This window comes from Schistocerca gregaria, chromosome X (genome assembly GCF_023897955.1).
Source record: "Schistocerca gregaria isolate iqSchGreg1 chromosome X, iqSchGreg1.2, whole genome shotgun sequence".
NCBI lineage: Eukaryota > Metazoa > Arthropoda > Insecta > Orthoptera > Acrididae > Schistocerca > Schistocerca gregaria.
This window is the reverse complement of record NC_064931.1, coordinates 644,439,931-644,454,667: the sequence shown is the minus strand read 5'-3', so window position 1 is coordinate 644,454,667 and position 14,737 is coordinate 644,439,931. Positions and strand designations below refer to the sequence as shown.

Sequence of the window (14,737 nt, the reverse complement as noted above, 5' to 3'; positions counted from 1 at the left end):
AAGATGAGATGTTTTTCTGTGGTATATTGATAAATAAGTTGACCTTCCCAATTACTGAAGCTAAATGTCATCAGCACTGCAAATGAAGACTATTCATGTGTCATCATTCAAATATTTACAAACCTTCCTCATAAAATAGTTCCCTGAAATGAGAGTTGGAACATTCCTAGAGGGCTAATGTGTTGTGATAGAATATTGAGACATAGCTCTGAAGATTGGGACTGAAAATTCAGCAAATGCTAGTATCAGTACAGGAAATACTAAAATCCTCATAATTCAAGTGGAGAATGTGATGCTGTTAGGAGACAAATTGTGGAATACTGGAAGGAGCACTTTGCCAGAGCTGATACAAAGATATGAGCCCACACAATTTTTCAACTTTAACAAAACTGATGTGTCATATAATTTGCTTCTTTCAAATCTCAGGGTACCCTCCGCCACACACCGTCAGGTGGCTTGCGGAGTATGGATGTAGATGTAGATATATTTTCTGTTGTAGAGGAAAATATCATGGGGGCAAATGAACTAAGAAAGAAAGGCAGCACTGCTGTGTGTTAATTGCAATAAAATTCAATTGTCTCCTTCAGTTAGGTATTAGAAGAGAAATAGTAAGAATTTGGAATCAAAAATTAAAAGGCCAGACCGTTATCCATGAAGCTGAGGAACAGGAAGCAATTTATTTACATAAATTGCCTGGCTTTTGTGGGTGACTTTGCCGTAATATTTAAAAATCAAGCACATGCAAAAATACACGACTTTCTCTTGGAACACACAGCCATCGATGGTAAAATGTAGAAACTGAAAAATCTGCTACAGAGGAACAGCTAAACAAAATGAAGAGCCTATGGAATAATGAAAGACATTTACAACAAAAACTGCAAATTCAGAAGTGCAAAAACTGTTCTCAGAACTACAATATATCTTTGATCATGCAATCTAGCTGGTCTCAAACATCACTCATTCTACACTCATATTCGCACACCATTCTCCTCAACCTCCAGACTCCTCTGTTTCACTTCATCCTCCACTTTTACACATCACTATGTGCCATACGTAACTCCCCCTGCCTGTGTCAATGCGAACACATTGTGTCACCATCCCACATTATGTGCTTGCTGCATTTTACCACCCAGATGTCAGCCACTCTTCCTTTCAACTGTTCATCCCCCTCCCCACGTTCTTCCTCCCTTCTCCCACAAGATTGAAGGGGCTAGCTTTAAAGACAATTGACTGAATGCTTTGGCCTTATTTATGTGTGTATATAGTGACTTGTTACCTATACATTACATTACATTACAATGCACAAGTGAAACCAAGAAGATCCTAAGCAAGCGAGTGCCTAAACGAACTAGAAATAGTGACAAGAAGAATGAGGAAAATTTAAGGTCAGATGAGGAGCACAGATGCTTGAAAATTACAAATCTGTGAGACATATATCAAAAGAGAGAAAAAAAGACAGAAACAATATGGAAATGGACGCTTATACAGAGTAAACAAAATACTAACTCAACAAATCTTCAAGCACTTTAGGGACAACAAATAAGATGGATCTGGAAGGTAAAAATTATTTAGAATCAGAAAAACATAAAAGAATCGGCAGAAATAAATATTTTCATTATTAAAGTATTAAAGTTAAATGGTGGTGGCGGTTATCTCGGGTTAGGGAAGGAGTGGGAAGGAAATCGGCTGTGCCCTTACAAAGGAACCATCCCGGCATTTGCCTGAAACGATTTAAGGAAATCATGGAAAACCTAAATCAGGATGGCTGGAGACGGGATTGAACCAAAGTTAAATGGGTCCCAATGTACTAGTGCTAAAACATGATGTGTGACTTGGCCTGATAGAAAAGGAAAATGAGTCATAGTCAAAAATAAAGGTGGTTTAGGGAAAGAAAAGCAGCAAATATTCCTTTATAAACATATTTCCACCACATTGAATGGTTATCTCATTTCCCACAGACAATATGGTGTCCATTCCTACTATCTGTAGATGACAACTGCAGTCTAGGATTTGTGCATTTTTTCAGTAAATACCACTAATGGTTTAGGCCTTATGCCTGTTGCAACTGGCTGGCTGCTGCTGTATGAGGAGCCATCTATAATCATAGGATGTGTTATCAGCTTGTTACCAATCCCTCCAGCAATTAATGTCTGTAGATGAATCTTCTTGATGCCAGTACTTTTTTTTATTCAAACAGCTCCTCATGAGACCTCATAATGACTTAATGGACCCTGTACCAGACCTCACCACCTCAGAAAAAGTCTGAGGTGGTACCAAGAAGTGAACCTGGGTCCTTCTGCACTGAAGGCAGCACTGGTAACTGTTCAGCTACAGAGATGTTCGCACATTTTTTAAATTCATTTGTGTCACCTGGCTAATTATTTTGAATCATAATATATTTTAGACAAAATACTAGTTCCATATTTTTTCCACCAACACACCAAAATAAAAACAAACATGCATAACAGATCTTAAATGATACAGTTACTTAAATAGCAAAACACAGTTTCAGTACAATACTGTAGTTTGACAAACAGTACTCGCCATGTGACATCATCATAATGGCAAACAGGATTCCAGGTACACAAAAGGCAAGTATTCGCATGCTACAAAAATGAAAGTAAAATGAATTTACTTAAGAATAAAAATGACTGCAGATTGGAAAAATATTAATTTAAAGTTCTGCCTGAGTAAATATGGTAAATATGTGACAATGCCAGTCTTCTCACACTGCAATGAACTATGAGACTGACAACAACATCATTATATAATTCTGAAAAGATGAGTTGCAGTACTGTGTATTATTAAACTCTAAAGGACATTGTATAGAAGCCCAGCAACATTTTCAGTCTGTGTTATACCATGTCAAATGCTTAACACTTGAACTATGCAGCAAGTGGTTTGTTTACCTCTACTCTTTTCTGTATCCGAGAACATAATTGTCACTTAGCATACATATGGAAGCTGCCTATGTAACAGCTTCCGCACTTTTGTGTGTGTGTTATATTATCTGCCCTGTATGTTGAGGTTAATTTCAAGAACTCCCGTGGGGATTTTAGACACTGTTGTCAACAACCAATTAACAAGAAATGTTTGTGTATATAATTTATAAACATTTTGTGGCAGTTGGGTGAACTATGATGAATTAAAGCTCCTGCACTGTCATTGCCATCTAGCAGTGATAAGCATACAGCATATGACTGCAGTACTAGGTCAGTACAAGCTACTGCTACTGGTGGCTGGTGCTACCTACTGCCTACTTCTTAAAAGATGTGCAATGTACCATTTATCAATTATTAAGCTGTGAAAACTAGCTTTTCTAAAAACTTGCTGACATTAAATATGTAACACACTAACTCACTTGTAAATTAATCAGACATTTGAAGCAGTTTTAGACATAGGAGTGTGATTCTATAAATAATCTGGGTGTGAAGGATCACTAATAGTCTAAAATTGGTCCCCACTTGCATCTTGTATGCAATTTCCTTTGCAGTGTATTGCATTTTACCAGTATCCTTCCAAGAAACCTACAGCTTCCATTCCTTTCCTGTAACACTGATTTTACCTCCAAACACTTTTACTTGCGCAAACCATGTTAACTCTAAATTATGAGATTTGTGTACTCAAGAAAAATTTTCATTCCTCCACGAGGTACCTTGTATTACAAATTATTGATAACAAGAACATTTAAGTATCTCAGTTGTCTTTCTTACTAAACCACTAGACAAGAAAAATTATACCGCTTGTGCTTTCCAATGTGCATCGGAGGGCTGCACGACATTTTATAGGGCCGTGATCTTGGCATACTTCACGAAGAAAGTTGATGCTCTTGCCTGTGGCAAGAATTTTACAGGCTTGTTCCAGAGAGATGAAACTAGGAACAAGAGATTCCCTGGAAGGAAAAGAAAGTTAATATAGTTTTATTGAATTACAATGACAACACCACAAAATTCATATACCATAAATAAAAACTTACTGGACATAATACTTGTCGTGCCACAAGCGGTTGCCTTTAACACCTGGATTTGCAGCTATGAAGAATTCATTGTGAGGATCCTCCAATTCTCCATCCAGAATCCACTTACTTAGCATTATGAACAAAGGACGACATACCTGCAAAAATAGGTAGCTCTTCTCACTACTCACAGTTGTTGCATAAATATATTAAATGTACAAGAAATGTAACAGGCCCTTATCAATGATTATTGTTATTGTTAGCTATTTGCTCTTTTATTAGTATCTGTAAGAGAAAATAATAGGATTTAAATGTGTTACTAATAATGCAAACTAATAAAAACAAAAATGTTTTGAAGATCTTGTCACATCAAACTAAATGGACATGTAGACATAGAAGTAAGTCTCTGTTGCAACTGTGTACCAGTAAGAGACTTTCTTATAAGACATAATAGTAACAAAATCATTGAGAAATTTCACTTTTATAAATAATCATGGCAAATTAAACTGCTATGTTTCATTACACGAAGAAATTGCTATGCATCACTACAGGAATTACCCTATACATTACTAACATTCACACCAATTTATAATCAGAAATGAAAATATAGTAAGAATGATATTTCCGTTTCTTAAGACATGTTACAAGTGCTGAGGTCACATGTTATGGAAACACTAGTTGGATACCCTGAACAGTGAAATATTGATGTGCATTGCTAATTTTTGAGAAAAGAAAATTCTGAAAATTATCTTATTTTCTTGAGAAGTATAGGCTTATTTGTCAGGAGTGGTGATTACATATTCATTTGGTTAGCCATGTAGTTTTTCTATAGTCTCATAGGAGAGAATATCATTGAAACTATATAAGCCCACCTGTTTGTACAAATATCTACTGACATAAATTTCATTTTATTTGTATCTGGAGTGTTCAGTTCTCAGGGCTGGGGGCTGTCTTCCTGCTGAAGTTCATTCTTGATTTCCTTATTGGTTTGTTTTTCTGTATTATGTTTGCAGATTTCTTCTGTCCACTGGCCCTTCACAAGACCTTCTGTGTGTACAACACTGACGTTAAGTTGAAATTAGAACAAGGTGATTGTCCTGTGGTGTGTGACTGACAAAGAAAAATGGAGTCTTATTATTCTTATTATTGGTCTAGGCAACCTAGTGGCATGATCTCCCTAGATGATGCGACGTTTAAACTTTGGATTTATTGTGGTTACATGGAAATTACAAGGCACTGGTGTATGCCACACAAATCATCAACAAATGCACCAATTACAGGAACAGATGTCTTATGCATATGCCCAAATACAAGAGCAACAAAGTGTGATCACAATGGTTTAAAACTGACTGAGAAGGGAGACAGAAGGATTTGTATCAATAGGTGCTAACCAAACAGTACATCTCCTGCATTGTGAACAATGTTTTGCATTAAGAAGCTATAAGAGAGTGAGAGTGCACGCGTGTGTGCGTGTGAGTGTGCGCACACACACACACACACACACACACACACACACACACACACACACACACACACACACACACTTTTTTTTTTTTTTTTTTTTTTTTTTTAAAAGAAAAACCTCAACTGCAGTAGCTACCATCAGTCACCATTATCTAAACAAGAACATTCCTATTTTTGGTAAGCAACACCCCAAGTGCAATTACTGCTACTGTTCATTCTAAGGAGACAACTGAATTTGACTAGTAGGCATAGCTAAAATCACAAACTTGGTATTTAATGAACAGGGAAAATGAATGAAAATCAGTAGATTGTTACAATGATTTGAAATACTAAGAATGTAGGTTGAAATTTTAAGCACACAAGAGTGAACTCTAGAGTCAAAAGGCTCAGGGAATACACAAAAGTAACATGAAAAATACACATATCTGAGTGGTCCAGTCCCAATCTCAGTATTAGTAAGTCCGGATCATTAATACTGTAATGCTACAAGCTATAGCTTTTACGTGTATGAACTAATACATCTCCTATACTGTGAAACAGACAGAGCTTTATGAGCAACACACAGATGGTGAGTTACAGCAAAATGACTGTTTAAGGTAGACTAGTTATACTGAGTGCCACAAGGTGGGTTGGAATTGCTGAGATACAGCTGTATGCTACTGCTTCCAGGAAATCCTCAAGTCCTTAAGAACATCACACGGCCGAGCACTTACAGGCGGAAGGTGGCGATGTCCTGAGTGTACCTAAAAAACTGAACTATATAGTCACCAAAAGAAATTAAAATCATCACACTAAAATGACAAGGCCAATAAAGTCTTTATACACATATTAATGTTATAAACAGTATGTATACATACTGATTATAGTAGAATTACTTACAGTACACACACATGCTTTCCAGAAACAAATGACGTGTCATATGAAAGAGGATGAAGACAGTTACGGGATGAGCTGTTGTTAAATACAAGAGGAAATTTCATAGACAAAAAACATTGAACTACAGTGGTTTAATATAATAACGAAATAATGACAATATAATGTAATTGGATAGATAAATCTAGAGATCTACTCAGCAAGCAGTAGCGGGAGAACACACACATAAAAGGAGGTTATACTTATGCAAGCTTCCAGAGCCCATGGCTGCTTCTTCTGGCACAAGGGTTCAAGGTGAAGGGAGAGGGCTGAAGGAAAAGAACTGCAAAGGTTTAGGAAAAAGGATACATTTTGGGAAAGTCACCCAGTGCCATGTGTCAGGAGAGACCTATCAGATGGGATGAGAAGGGAAGACTGACTGGTGAGGACGGAACCAGATGAGAGATGAAAACCTGAGAGCTTAAAGGTGGAAGGCATGATAATATGGAAGACAGAGATTACTGTAAAAACATCATGCACAAGTTAATAAGAGTGAAAAGCTAAGTGCATTGTAAATAATAGAGATGGGTGTGGTATCGATAGCAACGATGCCACGGAATAATTTCTCAAGTTGGCACTATGAGAGACACAGACGACAGCGCCCTCTAGCCGGTGCTGTCGAGGCCTACGAGCTCCATGACTGCTTCAGCCCATTTCATCAGGTGCAGCCAGCCAGGACAATTTGCTTCAGCGTTGCACCTACGAACAAAGTTATGTAATCGTTTATCACCTTATTTTTGCACCAGTAAACCATTTTCTTGCAGTACCGACTTGTATTACCTTTTTCCGCATTCCTACCCACGCGCCGCCTCCCAGGCGGGATACAAAATTTTGGCAACAAGGATGCGGCATTTGATTTCCTATCATTTCCTTTTTTTGCTCAGTACTGCTTTAGCTTTTTTGTGATTTCCCAGTGTGACCATGTGGGTTTATGAGTGTTCCCACCATTCCCTATAAGACTTTCAGTTGTGTCAACCATGGCTTCGCCACAGGAACAGACTTTGCTGTCCGATCTTGTTCGTTTTCAGGCTCAGCAAAATACGCAGCTGCTTGCTGCCATAAATGGATTGGTCACACTACAAACTGCAGCTACTTTAGCGCCTCCGACGCCACCACCTATACCGATGCCGTCGTCGATGGTGCCGCCATTTCATGCCTTCAATCCTGACGTTGAATGCTCAGCAGAATACATTACCCAGCTCGAGGCAGCTTAAAATGTACCATGTACAGAGCAGCTTGCTTATTTTCATTGCCAATGTGAGTGTTGTGTTGTACTGTGTGTGCATGAAATTGTTTCCCACCACTTGCCCAGAAACTAAAACATACGGCAAAATGATTGATGCTTTGAACCCGCACTTCAGTGACAGTGTAAATGTGGCAGCTGCACAATACAAATTCTTTCGCCTCCGGCATGGCCCTACTCAGTCATATAAATCTTGGTTAGCTGAACTTCAGGGACCAACTTCTGATTCTGAATTTAATTGCTCATGTGGACGCTCATATGCGGATATAATGATTAGAGACGCTATTGCATAGAATGTGTCAGATCACTGCATCCGTGAACAAATCTTCCGATTTAAAAACCAGTCTTTGCAGGAAGTAGTGGACTTGCTAGACAGACAAGACACATTAGACATGGCTACTTCTGCGTTCAACGTGACCCTGGGTGTGTGTACTGTTAGCGCGGCACAAGAAGTGCCCTTCAAGCCAGCCACGCCATGCCATGTGCTCTCACGTAAATATGGTTCAAGCCAGCCACGCCATGCCATGCCATGTGCTCTCACGTAAATATGGTTCAAACCAGGCACCCTCTAAGAAACTGAAATCCGAACTTGTCTCTCATTCGCGTGGGCATCACCACAATGGCAACCACCATAATCAGGTTTCACATCAGCCTATGGACGTTAACGCCATTTATTCAAAGTCTCCTTTACATGCTTCAACAGCTCGTTGTGTGAACCAAGTTTTGCCAGTCACTTTCTCTTGCATTCAGCATGATGCGAGGAAACTTTGTTACTTTGCATATTTGTGAATGTTCTGTTTGCATGCAGCTGGACACTGGTGTGTCAGTTTCTTTACTGAACAAATCTATGTATGACTTGCTTGGTTTGCCCCCACTTTGCCATTCGCATTCCACACTGACTGCATTTACTGGACAGGAGATATCAGTGCTCCGTGTGTGTAGTTTGCAAGCCACATATGGTGCAACAACATGTACTGTTTCTTTCCATGTGCTCCACTAGTGATGCTATGAACATTTTTGGCATGAGACATTTGAACTTTTTGGCCTCTCAGTTCAGGACAATGTACTTTGCATCAACGCTAGTGACCATGCAGACAGAGTTGCCGCTTTATGCAATGATTTTGCTGAACGCTTTTCTGATGGACTTGGTTGTGCCAAGGACTTTGCAGCACATGTTGTAGTTAAAAACAATGCCCTGTCCATTTTCTGGCACCCACACCTGGTACCGCACGCAATATGCGACATTGTAGCTGCTGAACTTATGCAACTGCAAGACAGTGGTGTCATTGAACTTGTTTCTGCTTCACCATGGGCTTTGTCTATCCTGTGTGTGAAGAAACCCAACGGTTGTCTCCATATTTGTGCTGACTAAGTCTACAGTAAATCCCCAGACAGTGGTAGTTACATTTCCCTTACCACGTCCTGAAGACATTTTTGATAAGCTTGGTGCGGGAAAATTCTTTTCCACAGTTGACTTGCGGGACGCATACTTTCAGATTTCGCTCGACAAACAGTCACAGCGTTATTTTGTGATAAACATCCACCTTGGCTTGTTCAAGTTTCACCGCCTTCCATTCGGTTATGCTTCAGCTCGTGCTATTTTTCAGTCTTATTTGCAGCAGTTGTGTGCCACTGTCCCTAGTTGTGCCAATTATCTGGACGATATAGTCGTATCAGGTCGCACCTCTGCCGAACATTTGCAGAATTTGCGTGCCTTGTTTGCTGTAGTTTTGCAGGCAGGACTAAAGTGTAACAGGGACAAGTGCAAATTTTTTCGAACTGAGATTCAGTATTTAGGACATGTGCTTAATGGTCAGTGTATCCACCCCTCACCGTCACATCTCAGTGCAATTAGACACTTGCCAGCACCCAGAAACTTTAAAGAACTTCAGCCTGTGTTGGGCAAAATCACTTACTATATTCGGTTTATACCAAATGCAGCGCATCGCCTTTGGCATAAGAAGGTTCCTTTTGTTTGGTCTTCGGCATGTGACGCTGCTTTCCGCAAGCTCAAATCTGCATTGCTGAGTGAACGCTGTTTGATTCCTTTTGATCCCTTCAAACCAGTTGTTTTGGCTGTCGATGCATCGTGTCTCAGCATCGGAGTGGTTCTCTCACACCGCATTAATTCATCCATCACCTGATTGCTTTTGCGTCTAAATTGCTCAATTCTGGCGAGCAAAACTATTCTCAAATCGAGAAGGAAACTTTAGCTATTGCATATGGAGTGACTAAGTCTCATGATTTTTTTTACGGTCAAAAGTTCTATTTGGTAAGCGACCATAAGCCTTTGACGCCGTCGTTCCACCCATCCAGGCCAGTTCCAGCCCATACTGCACAAAAGTTGCAATGTTGGTCTTTGGTTTTGTCTAAGTACAATTATGAAATCTTGTTTCGGCCTACAGCTCATCATGGCAATGCTGATGCTTTGTCTCATCTACCTATCGGTCCTGACAAAGTGTTTGATTCTTCTGAACTGTCCTGCATATTTATTGACTCGCAGGATAAGGAATTAGCTCAAGGTTTTCCAGTGGATTTTAGTCGCATTGCTACTGCGACTGCTGCTGACACTTCTTTATAGATTCTTTTGCAGTATATTTGTACTCAATGGCCTCCATCCGCTTTGCAAATTCACAATCCACTTGTTTGACATTACTTTGCGCATTGTCACAACCTGTCTGTATACCACAGTGTTATCTTGTTACGAACTGACAATGATCAGTCTCGAGTGGTTGTACCTTGTTCGTTGCAGTTGGAAATCCTCCATTTACTGCACGATGGTCATTGGGGTATACGGCAGACGAAGCAATTAGTGTGTCGTCACTGCACTTGGGTCGGCATTGACAAACAAATTGATAATTTGCTTGCAAACTGTCGCTCTTGCGTGAAGCATCAATCTGCTCCCCGCCAGCGCTTCTTTGCGTGGCCAACTCCTACTGCACCTTGACAATGCGTTCATATTGATTTTGCTGGTACTTTCTGGGACACCAGCTGGTTGATTGTTATTGATGCGTACAGCAACTTACTTTTTGTTGTACCTCTGTCCTCTACTACCTCTGCCAGCACTATTCAGGCTTTGACATCTATTTTTTGCATTGAGGGCCTTCCTGAAGTTATTGTCTCCTACAATGGCCCCCAATTTGTGTCCTCAGAGTTTGAAGCGTTCTGTGCTGCTAATGGCATTCACCATCTGACCTCAGCCCCGTTCCAACCCCAGTCGGATGGAGAGGCTGAACACTTTGTGCATACATTTAAGTCACAGATGAGCAAGTTGCATGCCACGCACTCTTGTGAGCACGCGCTCTGGACTGTACTTGCTTCCTATTGCTCTCAGCCACGCGACACCCGTTCCCCAGCAGAATTGCTACAAGGCCACGCCCATCAGTTGCTCCTGAAGCTCTTGCACTTGCCGCCACTCACTCCCACTGCTTTGCCTTGTTCTGGCTTGGCGCTGCATGATTTGGTGTTTTATCGTGTTTTCTCTGGCGTGCGGCGTCGGTAGCAGGGGCGCATTCGTATCCAGCTTGACCACGCCTTATTTGTCATTTCTGGTCCCCATGGCACTGTCAAGTGACACCGGAACCAGATTCATTTGTGCCGTCTTCAGTTTTCTGCCGCTGGTTGTTTTCCAGCAGAATCGGAGGTTTCGCAGCTTCCACTGCCATGGCCCACGGCACCACCAATGGCGCCTCCACAACGGGCACGCCTCCAGTCGTCGCCACTGCACCATACAGACGCCTCCCGCCGCCACCACATTCCCCCACGGTGCCGGAACGGATGGACACTTAGGCTGCCGCCGCCCATGGAAGTCGTTGCTCCGCCTCCGCACACACTCAGTAGCGGTGCACGGCCTGGGCTGGTTTTCCCACGGGACATTTTCCTCGCCCCCTCGGGACCAATTCAAGGTTGCAGGTGGACAGCTCGCCCCGGCAATTCCACTGTCCGCCCCCTCAGCTATGCCACCCCTGGGTCTCTCCACCTGGCTCCGGAGACCATACTCGATGAAGGCAAGTCGTTTCATGGCAAGGGATGTGGTATCGATAGCAATGATGACAAGGAATACTTTTTCAAGTTGGCACTACGAGAGAGACAGATGACAGCACCCTCTAGCCAGTGCTGTCGAGGTCTACGAGCTCCGTGACTGTTTCAGCCCATTTCATCAGATGCAGCCGACCAGGACATTTCACTTCAGCATCACACCTACGTACAAAGTTATGTAATCAGTTATCACCTTGTTTTTGTACCAGTAAACCATTTTCTTGCAGTACTGACTTGTATTACCTTTTTCCTGTCCCTACCCTGCTCCGTCTCCCAGGCGGGATACAAAAGTGGGAGAGAATCAGCAAAAAATAGACAGGTCAGAAAATGAAAGATGCAGAAAACTAAAACAAAGTGGAGAGGGGAGTTACTGTGAAGATATGTGGAGATGGAATAAATTAAAGTAAATTAAGACCAGATGTGTGGCAAGAACTGAGGACATGTTGTACCACTAGTTCCAACGTGCAGAGATCTCAGAAACTGGTGTTTGGAGGAAAAATCCAAATGGCATATGTGGTGGAACAGTCACCGAAATCAGTCCGAGATTTTGTCCACCATGTCTACAAAAGCTTTCAGTCACCCTTCCAGTCTCTGTAATATCCTTGTCAGACCCTATGATCCTCCTGCACCCACCCATCTCCTACCCTTTGGCTCCTACCCCTGCGACTGTCCCACAGCAAGATTTGCCCTATGCACCCTCCTATGACCACCTATATTGGCCCTGTAACTGACAAAATGCTTACTATCAAATGGATAGCCACCTGTGAAATAACACATCATATACTAGCTCTCATGTAAACACTGTTTGGCCTATTACAATGGCATGACTACCACCAAGTTATAGTTAGGATGAATAGGCATAGACAGAGAGTGTATACCAGAAACACATGAATCCTGCTGGAGAGCATAGTCTACAACATGACAGTCATGACCTCAGTGCCTGTTTCACCACATACATCATTTGGATTCTACCCTTAGACACCAGTTTCTCAGAACTCCACAGATGGGAATTAGCTCTCCAACATGTCCTTGGTTCTCACCACCCGCCTGTCCTTAATTTATGTTAATTTCTTCTGTCTCATCATTTCTTCACAGTAACTATTCCTTTATTCACTTGCTTTCAGTTTTATACGCCTTTATTTCCTGACCTGTCTATTTTTCACTGCCCCCTTCCAACTCTGTTACATACAATGCACTTAGCTTTTCACTCTTATTAAGGGGTGCATCATGTTTTTGCTATAATCTCTGTATTGCATTTTACCCTGTCTTCCACTGTTAAGCTCTCAGGTTTTCAAATCTCATCTGATGCAGTCCCCAACAATCAGTCTTTCCTTCTCATCCCATCAAGGAGTCTCCCCTGACCCATGGTTCTGGGTGACTTCTGAAATCTACCCCTTTTCCTGCACACCCCTTCCTTTCCATTCAAGCCTTCTGCCAGAAGAAGGAACCACTGGCTCCAATAACTTTCATAAGTACAATTTCTTTTACACATGTGTTCTGTCACCACTTGGTGAGTAAATTTTTTTATGTATCCAGTTACATTGTGCTACAATGCTTATGTGCCAATACAGAAATTTTGCCACAATTACACATGAATATTAGCTTCTGCATAAATAGTTCATATTAATGTATTTTGTTTTTATATATTACTACAAAATTATTGTGATATAATGTTGTAAGAGTGTCATCTGACTAGATAGTAATGCAGGGCACAAAGAATTGAGTTGTGAACTTGACTATATTCATGCAGTCTCGAGTCACTGTGCAAAATACTTATTTAATAGGTGTAATTTAAGCAACATACATGAAATTAATTTGTGTAATATAGAATGCAAAGGCAGTGTAAAGATATAAGTTATTTGTTTAGTAAGTGCAACCATTGCAAATAATTTTGAAGGGAGTAAGGACATTGAGAAATTGCACATGAAATACTTGCTGTGTAGTTAAATTGAAAAATATTACGATTTTCAATAAGGGAATGCAAAAGGACTCACTATCGATAGTGAACAAGACCATCAATAAATTTAAACTATTAATATATAGATATCACTATTGACTATCGTCCATCCCTTCTTTAGCCAAGAACAACTACTGTACACTGTTGGCCTTAGGATGGGAGGGTGATTTGAGGGGAGGGGGGGACCAAACAGTGAGGTCATCAGTCCAATCGAATTAGGAAAGGATGGGGCATGAAGCCAGCCATGCTCTTTTATAGTAACCGTCTCGGCACTTGTCTAAAGTGATTCAGTGAAATCACAGAAAACCCAAATCAGAATGGCTCGACATGGGTTTGAAGCATCATCCTCCCAAATGTGAGTTCAGTGTGCTAACCACTGTGGCACCTCACTCTGTTGGCCTTACTTGAATCCGGTTGTTGTTTTGTTAATCAGCACAGCTCTCAGTTACAGTTGAATGTAATGTAAGAGTTGGCATTTACTGTTTCTGTGGTTTGTGGTGGTGTTATAGTTTCTAATTATGCATAGGTTTGTAATAAGAAAGAGGAGGAAAACCAATTCCGATTCATCTGCAAGTGTTACAGTAGATTAAAAATATGTATGCGCACTGCTGTAGTGGCTCAATTACCTAACTACAACACTTTAATGTTAATACTGTAGTAATTATTTGGAGACTGGTGGAACTTCAGGGTTGCAATACTTAATTATTTCACAAGGTAGTGGTGTGATGAACGTTATTACAAATGACATTAAAAAAATTTGTACGTACATGAAAACGCACTTGAATTTGCCCGTTTCATGCAAAATCGCATTTATCAACAAAAATATCATCTATATGGTGATGGGTACCTTTGTTTACAACATTTGCTCAAAATTCTGTCATTAGAATCCCAGATAGCAAAATACTGCCCAATGTGGCCACCTGGGTAGTCCTCAATTATAAAAACCATTTCTGATATGGTACTATGGGAATGAGTTTGTGTAGAGCGAAAGGGGTATGTGATGACAGCACATGCTTTTGTTTCTAAAATTTTTTTCAGCAGGCTGCTTGAATTCATCCAAGTTGACTGAAAATTGTATTCCACTCCACTCGCCCCTTTTCACTGAAAATCTATTTATGCTCTTACAATTGGTCAATGCATGCAGCATACTGTACAAGTATATTCCAAA

The 14,737-nt window shown here is 40.7% G+C and overlaps 1 protein-coding gene across 2 annotated transcripts in view; it reads right to left on the bottom strand.

Moving 5' to 3' along the window:
- Nucleotides 1-14,737, bottom strand: part of LOC126298978 (gamma-tubulin complex component 3-like) — a 218,439-nt gene that overhangs the window by 64,211 nt on the left and 139,491 nt on the right. For both annotated transcript variants that reach the window (XM_049990600.1, XM_049990601.1), the window contains exons 9-10: nucleotides 3,977-4,113; nucleotides 3,741-3,892 (exon numbers count right to left, since the gene is read on the bottom strand). In XM_049990600.1, the coding sequence (XP_049846557.1) occupies nucleotides 3,741-3,892; nucleotides 3,977-4,113 (289 nt within the window). The remainder of the gene's footprint in view (nucleotides 1-3,740; nucleotides 3,893-3,976; nucleotides 4,114-14,737) is intronic.